This window comes from Haliotis cracherodii, unplaced genomic scaffold (genome assembly GCF_022045235.1).
Source record: "Haliotis cracherodii isolate W230 unplaced genomic scaffold, xgHalCrac1.p SCAF_11, whole genome shotgun sequence".
NCBI lineage: Eukaryota > Metazoa > Mollusca > Gastropoda > Lepetellida > Haliotidae > Haliotis > Haliotis cracherodii.
The window spans coordinates 42,661,261-42,679,522 of NW_027266266.1; the positions used below are offsets into that span (position 1 = coordinate 42,661,261).

The following is an 18,262-nucleotide window of genomic DNA, read 5'->3' on the forward strand; positions in this document are numbered from 1 at the left end:
GCCACTTTACCTTCCCTCCAACATCCCTAACAGTTGTGATATGACTGAAATATATATTCTTTTGTTTCAAGTACATTTCGTTTTCAATCACAATGGTGATGATATTTTAACTGGTCAATTTTACATAGATCGTAGTTAACAAGAAATGGAATATAGAGAAGTTCGTGCATTTTCTCATTTGTTTGGCTAGTAACTCTTGTTTATAATGACACGCCGTGATTTGACCCGAATACTGAAAAAAGCCGCGTTAAACTCGACTTACTCTTGTTTCTTATATTTAACAGGGGTCGATGCACTGACCCTCACTCATTCATCTTCTGTATTAATGACTAATTAATGACATTATTCAAAAGTGAGTGAGTGAGTTTAACGCCGCTTTTATTCCAGCGATATCACGGCGGGGGACACCTTAAATGGGCTTCACACATTGTACCCATGTCGGGAATCGAACCCGGCTCTCCGGCGTGACGAGCGAACGCTTTAACCACTAGGCTACCCGACCGCCCCCATTATTCAATAGGATTACATTGTGCAAACTATACTACACAACTTCAGATAAGAATACCGAGATCAGACCTGATGTAACCCTTCTCAGAGACGATAATTTATATATCGAAATGTGAACCCATGTTGACATGAAGCTTAAAAATGTCATTTTCATGAAAATGTTGAACACAACTATGTCTATGACATCAGTCCGTATCATTCAGTCCCGAATCAAATGTTGAGCGGTATATGAGAGGCATTGCAGGATTCAGTTTGCAGCATTGAATGACTTTATTTTTCTGTTTCTTTATATTTTCTGAAATACCTTTTGCCTATAGAATGGCTGCCTTCCACGTCAAAGGTCAAAACGAAAGATGCACTTAGATTACTATTGAACAACCATTTTTTAATTCTTTACAAACTGTACCACACCAGGTGGTGATATTTAGTTAATACTGAACCTGTCACTATAGTATATGAAAGAATCTGATGGTCCTTAACTTCTTTTGGGTAGTATACCTGATAAGATTGCAAATTGAAAGTGTTGGCTAGATTTAGAAATGGCCGTTCGTTGAATTCCACTTCGTCACGGGGTTGAAGTACACGTTGCAGCCATTTCAGTTTCTGGAAGACTTTGGTTGTTATAAACACAACTGATGATCACATATTCATTTCTCAAACAAAAGCCATAAATGATATGACCTCTATAATTAGGAAATGGCAGTGTGTTGTCTGAATGAGTGTTGATGGGGCATGTTCAATGAGAAATGATTTTGACTTGAACTTGAACGCTCTCATAATATGTGAATATATCTGCACTTCGGTCACCTTATTTGTTGATCTGAGTTGACTGACCGGTTCCTGGTTATGTTATGTGCCAAAGAAAAATCAAAAGATGAGGTTGAATCTACTTTTGGCTTATTAAGCTACAGATTCCTGCAAGATGCACATCATCTACAAGTTGAATCACTTAGAAGCATACTGGGCGGTCGGGCAGCCTAGTGGTTAAAGCGTTCGCTCGTCACGCCGGAGGCCCGGGTTCGATTCCCGACATGGTACAATTTGTGAAGCCCATTTCTGGTGTCCCAAGTCGTGATATTGCTTGAATATGCTTGAATATTGCTAAAAGCGGCGAAAAACCATACTCACTAAAAGCATACTTTTGTCAGGCGAGCTACAGTGCTTGCGTCTTACCAGACATCTGAATAATGCATGTAGTTGCAAAATTGTTCTTAATCGTAATGATCTGTTCTTAAAGAACTGGTCAATATTAACTGCAATCATGATAGTCATTACAAAAGTATATTTTGTCCCTGTGTGTTTGTAATGCTAACGGAAGTGCTGTATTAAATGTGTTACAACATACCTCTTTTGTGCACATTGAGTAATTGTCCAATAAACGTGATCTTAAGAAAATGTTCTGTTATTACTTCATTTTTAGAAGCTTGTTGATAAACAGTACAACTCGCCCTCTTCGTCCCATGCTTTTGGTCAAATGGCTCTGTACGTGCTTTTGGGAAGGGTGTAACTTTTGTCTTGAACTGGCATTATTCGTGTCGCATCTTAAGCTTACTCAGAACTGAGTGGCTAGTACATAAAACGTCTGCCCGGAGAGCGGGGCTTCGATCCACACCCGGAGTTTAAGGATGATACTTCTTGTTTAACTGCCTGGCGCTCGGCATTAAAGGAATAAAACAAGGACTGGTCGACTCGGAGACAGTATACTGTGTCTGAGTGGGGTATCCATGTTAAACTGCAGCATGATATTTCAGTGCACCGACTGCTGAAGGTGTTTTGGTCTGTCCCAATATCAAAGAAAGCCGATGAACGCTTATTTGCCTCTGCGTTATCCTGACTATAAATTTTCAACCCTGATTTTAAGATTAAATGTAATGCTCTCTTCCTTGTTAACGATGCGATCGTAAAATATACAACTGTTTCTGTTAACGATGCGATCGTAAAATATACAACTGTTTCTGTTAACGGTGCGATCGTAAAATATACAACTGTTTCTGTCAACGGTGCGATCGTAAAATATACAACTGTTTCTGTTAACGGTGCGATCGTAAAATATACAACTGTTTCTGTTAACGGTGCGATCGTAAAATTTACAACTGTTTCTGTTAACGGTGCGATCGTAAAATATACAACTGTTTCTGTTAACGGTGCGATCGTAAAATATACAACTGTTTTCTGTCAACGGTGCGATCGTAAAATATACAACTGTTTTCTGTTAACGATGCGATCGTAAAATATACAACTGTTTTCTGTTAACGATGCGATCGTAAAATATACAAATGTTTCTGTTAACGGTGTGATCGTAAAATATACAAGTGTTTCATACAGGATCCATTTAGGGTTTTCGGCCCTTCGCTGCTGTGTCGAGCCTTTTATTCTGTGCATTTAATAAAACAGACTTAGGCAAGGTGCTACCATTTAGTTGGTTTATGAGGTGTGGTGAAATGGGGTTAAACAACGCGTTCAAGATTATTGCAAGAATACAGCGACGTGTATGCATGTGTGTGTGCGTATGCTGGCACTAGTCCGCTGAGGAGTGTGCTGACAACGAACCGACCAGTCCTTGTTTTATCCCCTTAATATCGAGATAATAGGTATTCAGCAATCCATGCTTGCCGTGACAGGCGACTATGCTTGTCGTAAGAAGCGACTAATGGGATCGGGTGGTCAGGCTCGCTGACTTGGTTACTACATGTTTTCGTATCCCAATTGCGTAGATCGATGCTCATGTCAATCACTGGATTGTCTGGTCCAGACTCGATTATTTACAGACCGCCGTAATATAGCTGGCATATTGCTGTGTGCGGCGTTAAAGAACAAACAAATCATCAGTGAATGCTTTCTGCCTCTTCCGGGGGGACTTGGCAGAGTTGTGCCCTGGTTAGGATCCTAGCAGCATGTCCATGGGTTTAGTGAAAGTTATCAACTTCTTCGACCTGCGCCACTTTCGGTTTTCCTTTTACAAGCTGTCACACCGTGATAAAACTGATCCTGTTCAAAGCAGAGTCGATTGTCCGATTCCGACTAGATCTTGATCATGTGTGTATGAATCACTATCAAATAGCGATGATACTAGGAGTTCGAGAAACGATAAGCGTATCCTGCCCCACCGGTGCACCCGCTACAAACACATGCAAAGGCAAATTTATTGTTCACACTAAAAAACACACGGGAACATACGGTACAAGTGAAATTGGGGAATTGCATGGGACATCATTTTTTGAATATCTGATCATGGTTATCTTGACCTATATGAAAACAAGGCATGACGAACTACCCCTTGTGTAGAAATAGAGAAAAGATGAACATACATCCGTGGAAATTTTTTTTTTTATTAATTATTATCTGTCATATGTGTAGTTACAATACTGACAAATTAAAACAAACATAAAAAAGCTCACTCGACATTGACATATGTATTGAGAATGTGTAGAATCAAAACAAATGAAATGTAAAATGAAATAGAACACTAACATCCATGAAGACTTTCCCTTGGTATGTATCTGTCGCAGCTCTACATCGCGACTGTACACATGATATGAAAAGCTTAGTCGCAAGTATTACAATTCCATTTGAAAATGTACCAGCTGCTTTCCTAATAAAACGAATTGTCACCATCACTTGGAACCACGTTATTTCAACATTTTAAGTGTTCATATATCTTGTTAATGTCTTGAAGTTACCTGGCCAGATCTCTAAGATGTGCTTTTTTTCATAGAAAATAAAGGCAACTGATGATATGGTTACATCGAGACACAAACTTTACATTAAGATCAGAAGCGCAATTGGCCGGGGTAGCGTCTTTATAACAAGAGTCTTAATGCTGACGTTGATTTTACAATTGATAAATATGAAATTAGCTTCTCCGCCCTTTTCCCGATACATTTGACAGTGATATGCAAATTGAACAAGACACTTGAAACAAATTATAACGCTGGTATGATGTTTAGGTGAAACTTTGGCGTTATCGGAACAGTCATATAGAGCCGATAATGTGTTTATTTTCAGAATAGGTATTATACCTAATTCAATTTCTAAATCGAATATGCCCTTTTGATAAGAATAGTGACAGTCAGCCCTTCATAAAGCGTATGTAGTTCAGGCAACAGTCAATTTGTGTTTTTGTCACCACAATTAAAACAGGAAGCAGTGTCCCACACATTTAGCTTTTCCGTCCAGATAAAGAACCCCAGTCAAGTTCAGAATACTTGAGAAGAAATGTTACTTTAAGTAGACGTTTTAGTGGACTCGTTCATATATAAAAAGCGTGGCAATAGACCCGTAAACTGGCTGTGTTTATTAGACATCTTCAAGATGGATCTGGGAAGAACATAAGGACACAAAACGCGGAGACAAAATAATGTCTGATTACTTTACATTGTAGTGAAAGCTCTGAACTTATTTTCCTCAGGCGAATCAGAACACGAGACAGACCTTTGACACCGAACACAATTGCACAAAGAATTGGTACTATAGCTGGTAAAGTTCGTTTGGTCAGATGATGTGTTCAACCAATCTTCTTGTACTTCCGGGTACACGTCACTCCATTTCCGGTCATAGTCTGCAAAGGAACAAACACATATTGACCAAGGTGTCCATGACCAAGGTGTCCATGATCAAGGTGTCCATACATTTCAGAAACGGCTGATGCTAGAATACGTTTTAGTTTTAGGAACTAAATTGGTCACACACATACCATGTTTGTGACAACATTTGACTTAAATAATTGCACTTAATCCATCATCCCAATTGTCCTTGACCGTGCTGTAACTGAATAATTAAACACCACTTGCCAAAGACGGAACTTGTTTATCGTACCCTTAAATAATCGAGTTTGTTAATACACGACTCTGGACACATTGATTTAGCTTGAGACAAATGGCGTCACGACATTTTAATGATATTGTCATTTTGTATACGCCATTTTTTTTATCATGGCCAATTTTGAAAAAGATTCTATTGAATATTTTGATCACGACCATTCGATGCCCCAGAAAAGTTTATTTTTCTGATAAACCAATCAACTTAATCGTCTTTTACGACCAGAATGGGTTATTGGGAACCAGTTCTGAGTGAATGAGTTAAAAAGTAATGGCAGCATTATTTCAGCCATATAGCGACGACCTGTTCTGACCCACAGGGTTTACAATATACGTTCTTTTCGAAATGCTTAGTATTAACTTACCATAACCAGCTCGTCTCCGGCTACTGTCCTCACGTTCTTGGTCTCAAATCCATCACCCTTCTGTACCTCCACCAAGGTGCCGCCTTCCTCCGTGACAACAACCTGAAACAGCAATCAAATAATCTAGTCATCCGTGACCTCAACCTGAAACAATAGTTATGTCATCTAGTCATCCGTGACAACAACCTCAAATATCAATTAAATCATCTAGTCATCCGTGGCAACAGCTGAAACAGCAGACAAATCATCTTGTTATCCGTGACAACAACCTGAAACAGCTATCAAATCATCTAGCAATCTTTGACCTCAGCCACAAACATCAACCTTAGCTTCCAGTCCTCCGTGACAAAAACCTGTACAGGCAATCAAATCATCTAGTCATCCGTGACCTCAACCTGAAACAATAGTCATATCATCTAGTCATCCGTCACAACAACCTTAAATATCAATTAAATCATCTAATCATCCGTGGCAACAGCTGAAACAGTAGACAAATCATCTAGTCATCAGCGACAACAACCTGAAACAGCTATCAAATCATCTAGCAATCTTTGACCTCAGCGACAAACATCAACCTTAGCTTCCAGTCCTCCGTGACAAAAGCCTGAAACAGCAATCAAATCATCTAGTCATCCGTGACATCAACCTCAATCATCAACCTAATCTTCCAGTCCTCCTTTACAACAACCTGAAACAGCAATCAAATCATCTAGTCATTCGTAACAACAACCTCAATTTTCAACCTAATCTTCCAGTCCTCCTTTACAACAACCTGAAACAGCAAATAATCTTCCAGTCATTCGTAATGTACGAACTTGTACGAACACGTCCTCAATGACTGACGCTACTCTGACACAACACAAATATCAACCCAAACTCCTTCTACTCTAATCAAATAGGTCTTATAAACACAGAAAAAGATAGTATACGTTTTGTAAATCATCACATGTATATGATGTCTTTTCGACCCTACCACGCGAAACCATTGAAATTGGCATTGCTCCAGTCTTAATGTTTTCAAACACGGTCTTGAAATTATTTTAGATTGGCACGAATGAAACGTCTTTGCCTAACGATGTGGTAATGGTGGTATAACATTACCTTTGCCTATCCACAAGAGAGGCATCGTCAATTACCAAGTGTAATACCTTGAACCCATTCGTCACCTTAGCTTCGTGTCAGTCGTCTCTCGTGTTATTAACTAAGAACAAAATTTCTTCTGCACCAGTGTGTAATTTGATTCGACAGCTTGCTAGTTTTAGCAACTTGTCGTGTCTTTCGAATCGGGCTTCTAACGAAACTATGGTGGCACAGGATATTAAAGATAATGGAACGAAGATATTACACACTCGATAATGGAGGATGTCAGAAAAGGGCAAAATACAAGACAAATCTAATCAGTAATGACGAAAAGGGTTGCGTGGATGTGTGTCTCGTGTGTTTTACTTCTATACATACCTTCACTGGCCTGCCATCAAGAGTGGCTGTTGAAAATTCTTCACCCAGATTAAACGTGATCTCTTTCTCTCCTGCGCTGGTGATGGTCTTGAGGGTCCAGGAGTTGCCACTGTTGGAGAGATCCTGCACAAGCTTCGACCCTGCCGACAGAGCAGTCTTAGCCTTTTCGATGTTCTCGGGGGTCACACCTGAAATGAGTGAGTGAGTGAGTGAGTGTATTAGCACTGATGTAATGATCTTAATTGAATGAGTTAGTTGGTTTTAACGCCGCTTTTAACAGTATTCCAGTTATATCGCGGCGTGTCAGCTTAATGTGGGAGGAAAGCCCGAAGTGATGCAGGTCTTAAGCGTTTACCACTTCTGTGAAAATGACACACCTAGAAACATAAAACGGGGCGAACCGGGATTTGAACCCACAATCATAGGTTTCTGGCGTGTCCAAGGGACGCAACTCTGCACAGCGAATCGCGGCGCCTTAGACGACTGGGCCACTCGTGCCCCCTGTAATGATCTTAAACCTTACGCTAATTATATACTTCTTAGTGACTGAGTGTAGTATATAACAGTCTGACGTACTTTGTATTAGAATGGAACTATCATTTCGGTTTATAGGCATGCTACAACTGAATTAATTGTAATGAGCCATTCAATCATATTCTTTCACTCCCATCTGACTCATACATATGCGCCCATTCTAACTTTAATGCGCACAGCACGTGATATTGCGCCCATTCTAACCTTAATGCGCACAGCACGCGATATTGTGCGTCTGGTAAATCCCAGTACATAAATAATGTAATTGTGTATCTCAACAACGAGAAGCAGAGCCTAATTATTTCATGAGAAATACGACACAGCATCACAGAACACGTTAAAAAAGCTTCAATGCAAACATACAAACCTGATGTTTATACACTGATATAACTCCAGTTTATCTTAAATGTCTTAATAAATTAAACAGATGTTAATATAATCATCTATTATGATGATTGCGTAAATTGTGTGGATCGATGCTCATGATATTAATCACTGGATTGTCTGGTGCAGACTCAATTATAACAGACTGCTGTCATGTAGCTGGAATATTGCTGAGTGCGGCCTTAAACAACAAACCAGCCAAACATACTTCAACTCAATACACCATATCATATCTCACTGTCCTTATTACTTATATACAACTCTACTTTTGATTGGGATATTTTTCATATTAAAAAATGTTATCCATGATACACAAACATGATTCTCACGATATTTCAAGTGCATATTTAGACAGAAGGACATATCTGATTACGCCTAACAAAAGACGAGCAGAATATATCTTTCAGTTCGGTAGCCCCGCAATGCCACGGATGTTTACACTGCAGTAAAGAGGTAGACACGAGCGGGAAGGGATCACCAAGGCTGTGTTTAACACATTAAGTATTATCATGCACAGCATACGACGTATTTACGTTACGTATTCAGATCTCCCACTGATGGTGTAAATGGGTTTAGCGCCTGATGTACATGTATCAGCCGAGCGATGCCCGGTCACAAACACACAGAACAAAGTCACCCAACCCGACCTGGCGTCTATGTCAGAATTTAACATGCAACTTGTCTGGCAATAGGAATCTGAGTTATATGGGATTTCTTCATTATATCCAGTCAAAATAGCTCTGGCATTAAAAATCAATCCAACGCTTGCCTGATGTATTCCATATGTACCCACCCTTGTCTAAACATTCTTCCATGGAGAATGCCATAGAATGACGTTATTCTGCCGTATTCACAGCACGAATTTGCAGACTTGTGTAGAGCGATTGTATATTTATGCGTAGGCATACAACCCTATAGAATGCCATGTTTTAAATTTATTTATTTAAAATATGTAATTTGATACACATAGACAAACGTGTCATTCGTTATTTAGGTAATTAGAACTAAGTATGTATTTGTTGGTTGTTGAAGTTGCTAGTCAACGCCCTTAAACTAAACAGACACGGTGATAGAAAATAAGACCACAGGATTATTTAAATGTTTCGGTTGAAACGACCTAGTTTCATTAAATAATGAGGATAAATATAATTAATTTACCTTTTACAAAAGGAATGTCAGTAAGTAGATATTATATAGGACTGAGTGAGTATTGCTTTACCCAGCTGTCATATATTCCGGTTCTATAAGGACAGCGAGTAAATAAGTGAGTCTGGATTCGGCAGACGGATGGTTGACAGCATGAGCAATGACCCAGGCATCATAACACACAATCAGCCAGGTCACACAGTGTAACCATTAGAATTGTATGTTTGTTGTTTAACGCCGCACCAAGCAATTTTCAAACTTTAGTCGGCGGTCTGTAAATATAAGAGTCTGTACCAGACAATCCGGTGATAGACATCATGAGCATCGATCAACGCAATTAGGATACGGTGACACGCATCAGCCAAGTCAGCGAACCTGACCACCCGATCTTGTGGCCTCTTACTTCAAGCGTGGGTTAAAGAACTATTCTACCCCGGATCTTCATGGGTCGTAACCATTAGGTGGAACTTGTGACACACATTGAGTACTGAGGACGTATTCTACTTATGGGGTTATAATTACAATATTAAGAAGGGCAGAAACCCCTTAGGTAGTCATTTACAGATCACATTCCCCTCAATACATGACTAGAACATTGAAAACAATAGCAAATGAAAGCGATGGCGATTCCGACAAACAAATAAGTATTTTTTCGTGTTATACATGCAAAAACATGGGCGTCATGGACAAGCGTATCTTTCATCAGTAGATAGTGCCAACGTGTCTGAATGTTAGGTTGTTTTGTGAAAGGTCTAAATACAAATACTTGAGGTGTTATCTAGACAAAATGTTTTTGCCGACTGATCGATGTTAGAATATTGTTTTTGAATTCACATTCGAGAACTGAGGTTTCATGTTTTTCAACCCTACTTCAAGTGCGACGGCTTGAAGCTTTGAATTTTGTTTACAAAATATGATATCGCATCAGACAGAAAGCCTAACGGTTTTTTCCTTGTTATAAACAGAATGATATCTCAACCGAGTGGGTGTATTGCTCTTCAAAAGAGCTGGAATCTGACCGTATCATTGCATGAAAAAACAGACACATGCATCCCGGAATTGAAGGGAAATTAAGCAATCTGAACGTGGAACAGTATCTTTGAAGTTTAGAAGACTCGGAAATTGGGACATCAGCGTACATTAGGGTAAAGCCTCGCGATGGTAGGCAGTGACGAGGGGTGAAACAACAGAATACAGGCAGGTCAACAGAGAGAAACCTCGCACACTCGTAGTCTTTTCTGTTTGCAGCCTTCAGGATATGCCATGCATCTTGTAGAATCTGCTTGATGGCGGTGTACTCTTGAAAACATGGGTCAAAATTATCTCTATCTTTTAATAAGTAAACAAATATATTTCTGAAAATAACATGTTACTGAAACTTACATTCAAATATTTTTATATACGATGTATGAATATATTCTGGTGACTGTGTTTCTGTGAATCTCCTGGACACTTGTAGCCACATCTGGATGTACCTACTGACATCACACATTCTACATCCCGATCCCAGGGTAATTTCCTTAATGGTCGACGTGCCGAATGTAAATAGTCAGATGAACCCCTATCAGGGTGTTTACATAAGCACTATTCTCCAGTCACCGCGGCTACTATCGTTAGACCAGGGCATGTAAGGTACATTGATTTGTGGGTGAAGGTTTCAATGAAGAACGTTTCTTTCTTGTTAGAAGGGGCACAGTTTGCCAAGTCTGATACCTGCATCACTTCAGGCTTCCTCCCACATCAAGCTGCCCCGCCGTGATATAACTGGAATACTGTTAATATTGTTCAGCGGCGTTAAAGTCACCCACTCACTCACTGACATATCCTTAATTTACCGTACATGTTTATATGAGAAACATACCTTCGAATAAGGGAGGACATATCGAAACCCTCAGTGAATGTTAATGTCAAACACTGTTGGAATTAATCAACTGGGATTATTCTAAAGCAAAGTCCTCCCTGATAAGCTGATCAGTGGTGCTTCACAATGTTCTCAATCGATACAATTCATTTCCCCCGCGAACCACATCATACTAAGTGGTCATAACTTCTGATGACAATCTGGGGTTATTAGATTATTGTCTAATTTACAAAATCTCATTCTAGGTCAAAAGTAGGATTTCAGTGCAAATCAAATCTTTAATATGATGTGAGTGAGTATGGTTTTACGCCGCATTTAGCAGCAGTCTAGAAATATAACGACGAGTGACACCAGAAATGGGCTTCACAGTTTTCTCATGAGCGGAATTATCGAACCCAGGTCTTTGGCGTGACGGGCAAACACTTTAACCAATAGGCTACCCCACGGCGCGTAATGTGATATGTAAATCACTCACAGCCAAATGTCTAAAATTGATGTTATTGAGTATACAGAAGCAATGCTTCCTTACATTAACAGTTTTTGCGAACACCTGTTATGATCACTATTAGATACTGATTCATAAAGACATGCTTATGAAATAGTCGGATATGTACATTTGAGTCTGTTTTTAGCCGAGATCTCTTATGATTATGAAAAGGGCTGTGTAACATTGATATAGATTGGTATACAATCTTAGTAATTGTCTTAATGTCTTATTATTATTGTATTTGATTGTCAGTCAATGAGAGAGGTTAAACGACCCGCTGGTGCACTGTGTAATCTTAAGCACGATGTGATGACCACCTGGGTCACAGCCGTGAGTCGTTCATACCAACCCATGGATAGAGAAATCTGCATTATGTATCAACGTAATCCAACATTAATGACGCCAGGTGTTCACGAAACGGGCGCTTACAAGAATAGCAACGTTTCGTCAAACAGCCACATGTTGTAGTGTTTGACATTAAGGGGTGGGGGAAAGTCCTTGGGGTATGCTCCTATAATTGACACCCCCCCCCCCCTTCCCTTAATTTCAAACACTGTGTTGTAACGTTTGCAAAAAAAGAGAATATAATGTCTGTTCGTGACTGAAAAGTGTTTCATATTTCTAAATCTAGCATGAAATGACGTGTCATCAGCTTAATGTAAACTGCATACCACATCCAGATATAACGGGGACATCCAGGATCCATCAAATCGTGGAATTTACTGATGTGTTCGAACAAAGGATAAAGCAAAGATACAAAGGGAAGTGCCTGAGCCTATTGACTTTTTGGAAACTCACCGTGTGCCTCTCATGCATGCACGTGTTAATGATTTATTATTTAACGGTGATCGATGCAGGCTGCCACAGAAATACTCCCACGGCACCAATCAAACCCTTGTCAGTTCTAGCGATCTATTCCCATCGTGTCAATCAAATCATTGTCAATATCATGTTCAATTTTACTCAAGCCGTACTGATTCGGAGTTTATAACATGGCTTGGTGTGAGATAATCCCTGCGGGATAGCGTCAATATATTCAATATTAATCCAGAACCGGTCTTTACAATCAGCGAACAATGCCGAGTCTCCAGTGACTCGGAACTTTCCGAAATAAGATGCGGATTCACATCATTACCGACTTGTTTAAACTGGAATGATTTCAAACCTGAGTCACACACGTTTACAGCTTGTATGATTCGTCAAGAAATGTAGACACGTCTTTACTTGGTTTACTTAAGAGTTAGTTGTGCAAACTGTATAGATGGGAATATATGTATTTAAGAAATAAACGAGTGGGAATGGTTTATCGTACAATAAAACACTGCAGGGAGAATAAACCATTAGGGTGCAGTGCCCTCTGCCTGCTGCGCCCCCTCATGGTATATTCTCCCTGCAGTGTCTTATTGTACGATAAACCACTCTCACTCGTCGTGTATGTCTTATGTGAGATACCAACATTATGTACAATCTCTTTATAGGATGTTGATAAAATGTACAAGATTTAAAAATAATCAAATTTTAATAATGATGACTTTCTGAACGGAATCTGACCTAAATCATGATGATAACTGAGCATGATAATTATGCTTGTGGCTATGCGCTATATATCAGTAGCATCTTAAGAAAATGTGAGAAAGAGTTCTTATTAAGTATGAAAGGTACTGGAGGATATTATGAATCTGGTTGACTAAACGAAATATAACAGTATATCATTGTTATTCCGTCAGTATAACAATGAACAGCTTGTAAAGAATACCTACGTAACAAAATGTCTGAAATGTATATTTTTAAATACATTTTTATGCAAATTCCTCATTCCAATACGAAATTTAATAGTGCATTTCAATATGCCAAGAAATCCATTTACTTTCATATCATATGGAACATTTCAAATGTGTTATCTACTTAGGAAATAACTGATACTGCAAATATGCAATTCATTAATCATGATGATAAACTAAACAAAAGGGGGCGGTCGGGTAGCCTAGTGGTTAAAGCGTTCGTTCGTCACGCCGAAGGCCCGGGTTCGATTCCCGACATGGGTACAATGTGTGAAGCCCATTTCTGGTGTCCCCCGCCGTGATATTGCTGGAATATTGCTAAAAGGGGCGTAAAACCATACTCAATCACTAAACTAAAGGGGAGGTAACTCAAGTGTATCGTGCATTCCGTGTTTAGCTCGGTAAAAAACTGCTACAACCCTGTATATTGATCAGACCACTTCACTTAACAACGCCCAGGACAAGAATTCAAAGACCATGCATTGCCCGGTACGGAACCGCACCCAATGCCACTCGTTATCAAATACCTTGTACTTGTTTCTTTGTCTGTTGTCAAATACTGCATCAACCTTCGTTATGGATCGTGCATTTGAGGACGAGTTGGACACAGGGCGATGCGTGCAAGTCAAATGGGTGAATTAATAACTACGATAAGAAGAGGAGCTAAGAATTGAAGGGCTTTTTCACATCGGATTAAATTTAATGTCACACATAACAACCTGAGGTTTATTTAAGCAGTTAATGCGCTCACACATAATAACATCTACTTAAGAAACTAAACTCAATAATCATCAAATTTCACCAGCGAGAAACACTCTGTAGTTGTCCATATACATCAATAACCATTCCTATTACCTACTGTAAACTACGGTTATTACGAACTCAAGGGACCACTTATTTTAGATAGTTATAACCGTAGTTCGTTATAAGCATATATACAGCATATATACAACTCATAGCCGGCTCTACAAAATAAGTCCGTTATATCGGTCAGTTCGTTATAAGCATGTTCGTTATAACCGTAGTTTACTGTACTTATTTCTGGGTACAAAACATGCAAGAACACACACCGCGATTTATTTGCATTCAAGCATTTAAATATCAATGCTAATGAAATGTAAAAGAGCCTTAACTACAAGCGTTTCGGAATAACTGATTTACAATCGACTGTCTCCATTCGATGAAAGCAGACAGAGCTACAAAATTGCCTAGTTTTATTGATCATTTCCCACTACATACATTTAGGGGCTCTAACTGAGGGCCTTGTCATATTACACATGTACAAGGCTGGTAGTGAGTGGATTACCATGTTTACACATTAGAAACCATGTTATTAGCTAATGGACCTGGGGTAGAGATGAGATTAGTATAGGAGAACAAGATAATTATTTTGACTTCTTGACCACTGAAGAAAACTTGCATATATTGGTTTCCCTTAATGACTGTCATGGTCTTCAGAAGCTGGAAAAGGAGGTGATTGTTTTGAAATTTCTGAAGTTTAAGACACGTCATTGTTGTTTAACAAAAGCGACCAAACTGTTTCCATATTCATAAGAAATCTTTGCCAAAAACAGAGTAAATTGTGAAAAAAACTAGAGTATAAAGGGATCGCAAAAAGAGAACAATTTAGATAAATGGTCACAATATCTTGAAGTATTGGTTTTAAGAAAAAATTTAATTTCATCCTATCAAAGTTAAACATTAACTCACTAGTTTAGACTACATATACAGTAAACTGCGGTGGATATAACGAACTGTTTTTGTCTCGGCCATTTGCTGGATATATGCTGTAGATATGTTTATAACGAACTATGGTAATAACGAACTAAATTACTGGTCCCTCTGAGTTCGTTATAACCGTAGTTTACTGTATTTAATTTTTCTCACAGAGAGTAGACTTCTGGCATTGAACCTTGTCATTATCAGGTGTTGTTGTAGCCATGTATCAGTTCCTGCCTTTTTCAACTCATATGATTTAATATAATACAATCTCATTGTTTGTTACATGTATAGGTGTGTACATGTCTCCTTCAACATGTACAAGACTGTGTGAATAACTTACACAGCGCAAGACTGCAGATAGGCTAACACCAGAGGCCATATCAATGGTCTCTGCTAACACTTGCATTTTGAAAATATATACTTTCGATAGAAACAAGCAACATTTATATTTAAAGTGAAAAGGAGAAAAGACGACTTGCTTCATTTAGGGACATAGCATTACATTTCATTTAGGGCTGAGGGGAAGGGGAAATAATATGGTTCAGGGAGTGTGAGACAATTTTGTCTGCAGACAACAGAGTTCCATTCTCAAAGCGACGTACTTTAATAACTCTATGAGGGTCGGTGGGTTAGCATAGAGTCGAAAGATTTGCTCGCCACGTTGAAAGTCAAAGTGTTCTGCTCCCCACATGGTTACGTGTGAAATCCATTCTAAGTGTCCCAAATTGTGATATCAGAGCTCCAGATAAGCTTTTGGTGTTGTGGGTATTTTACCCATGCATTTTAAAATCATTGGGTATCAGTAATTCTATCTGGGTATTCAAATTTCTGTTACCCACTAGTTTTTACACATATAGGTATTTAAGTTAAATATTTAAAACCACTATACATCTAGTCCCTGCAAACTGGTGTCGTGTGGGTTCGAGAGCTTTATATTAAAAAATACCACGATACTTCCACAAGAAAGTGTGATGGCAAATGATCATGATGTAACTGTCATCGTGGAGTTTGGCAAGGTTGACGGAATGCCCGTTTATAATTTCAAAATAAGTTGCTGATTTGCTAATCGAATACGCAGGGTTACTTCACAATATTTTGATAATACGCACAAGTTATATTTTTGTAGCGTAACTGTAATGTTCGTTGCGTATTTGATACGCTTGGATTTTATTTTACTGCGTATTTCTGCATTTCTGATGAGTATTTTACGCAGATATGCAGCCTATCTGGAGCTCTGTGATATGGCTGTAATATTGCTAATAGCCTAGTGTAACAGTACCCTCTAACTAAAACATTACTGTTATCTGGTCACCATGGCATTGTGATACTATAAATAACTATTCTGGGACGTAAGGGAAGTTCTTATTCACGTTCAATGTCAAGAAGCACAATATCTGTCATGGACCGAGTTCGTATCATTCCGGATCAAGCCTCCTTGCAGTTTACGGAAACACGAGAACCATGAGACCAGTATACCGTAGTCGCTTTGAGCGGGTTGAGTATGTCGTAAATATGCGATATTGTGCTGCAACTGAACGGAAACGGTTTTAAATAACTAATTGGTGTTACTTTATGCTGTGATCGTGTCTCAGAAAGACGCAGTAATGTGAACACACTCGTAGAAAAGGACGGAGATTAATTTATACATAACTGATGAGTTAGCCCGTCTAAGCTGAACTAGATATAACCTAATAGGGTAATTGGAAACAGTGCTAAATCAGATAGGAATTTCTCAAATAATGAAACTGATTCGGTAGCAGAAAAAACGGCTATCTATATACCATGCAAATCATGTGATCTCATTCCGCAAGGGAAATCTAAACAGAAGTTATAACCCTGTTTGCTTTGGTTAGTTTTCAAAATGGCTCTCCAACTAGATATATGGTGAAAAGTGTGATTAAGCCATAAACTGGCGTGAACAGATGAGCCTTGATACACGATAACGACTCTCCCAAACTGTTTCCCCGGGGCGATAGGTATCTCCCCGACCCACTTCGGAATGTGATGGCGTAAAAAGCAGAACTCTCATAGGAGTTTTTACAATCCTGATTTGCCTGATATGAGTAGTCACTGAATTTCACAAACGTTTGAATACGACTAAGAAACTGGACAAAACAGATTGCATTACATATCTTTCACACCAATCACAACTTGGAATTAGAATTTCCAAAGATCTTTCTTGAGTTTATGATAAATGATTACATATATCAAACAGACTGTCTCAAACTTCCGAATCCAATGCTGTAAACCATAGATTCCAGATCTGTGCAAGGAATTCTTTCAATTCCTGGAATTAAGGCTATTTTCGAATAGGTTTTAAATGACTCGATGATTCATGTCATTACTTAGCATGTTTTGAGTGTTTTGCCCTCTCGAGGAGGTAATCAATACAGATGTGACAGGATAGTTGTTTTACTGCAAGACATGTCCACACAGCGGTTTCACTCCACCTCCTGACATAAGTAGTTACACAATCTATCAAATATTAAATGAGCAATGTGAGAAAGAGTATAGAAACAAGAACAGAATCTATCAAATATTAAATGAGCAATGGGAGGAAGAGTATAGAAACAAGAACAGAATCTATCAAATATTAAATGAGCAATGTGAGAAAGAGTATAGAAACAAGAACAGAATCTATCAAATATTAAATGAGCAATGTGAGAAAGAGTATAGAAACAAGAACAGAATCTATCAAATATTAAATGAGCAATGTGAGAAAGAGTATAGAAACAAGAACAGAATCTATCAAATATTAAATGAGCAATGTGAGAAAGAGTATAGAAACAAGAACAGAATCTATCAAATATTAAATGAGCAATGTGAGGATTAGTATAGAAACAAGAACAAAATCTATCAAATATTAAATGAGCAATGTGAAGAATAGTAAAGAAACAAGAACAGAAGCTCTGCAAATGGATGGCGGTCATGCATGGCGAGATATTTCAATCCATCAGCTCGAGTGTTTTGGCATTCAGATTGTTTATATGACTTGACAAGGTTGTCATCACAATAGTTGACTGTGGCGAAAAACATGCTATTATTCACTCACTGTCCTCAGACCAACGACTAATCACTGCAGGACAACATGTTACATATACATGACATTTATCACTACGTATCCGGCGATACACAGCTTCGGTATACCGTGCATGAATTACACGATATTTCCCGCAGGTTGGCAATCAGGTTGGCAACCA

At 38.8% G+C, this 18,262-nt stretch overlaps 1 protein-coding gene across 2 annotated transcripts in view; it reads right to left on the reverse strand.

The window, feature by feature from the left end:
• Positions 1 to 3,866: 3,866 nt before the first annotated feature.
• The window catches only part of LOC139455826 (fatty acid-binding protein, heart-like), a 60,099-nt gene continuing 45,703 nt past the window's right edge, over positions 3,867 to 18,262 (reverse strand). For both annotated transcript variants that reach the window (XM_071237377.1, XM_071237376.1), the window contains exons 2-4: positions 7,148 to 7,335; positions 5,690 to 5,791; positions 3,867 to 5,065 (exon numbers count right to left, since the gene is read on the reverse strand). In XM_071237377.1, coding sequence (XP_071093478.1) covers positions 5,012 to 5,065; positions 5,690 to 5,791; positions 7,148 to 7,335 — 344 coding nt within the window. In that variant the 3' untranslated portion in view covers positions 3,867 to 5,011. The remainder of the gene's footprint in view (positions 5,066 to 5,689; positions 5,792 to 7,147; positions 7,336 to 18,262) is intronic.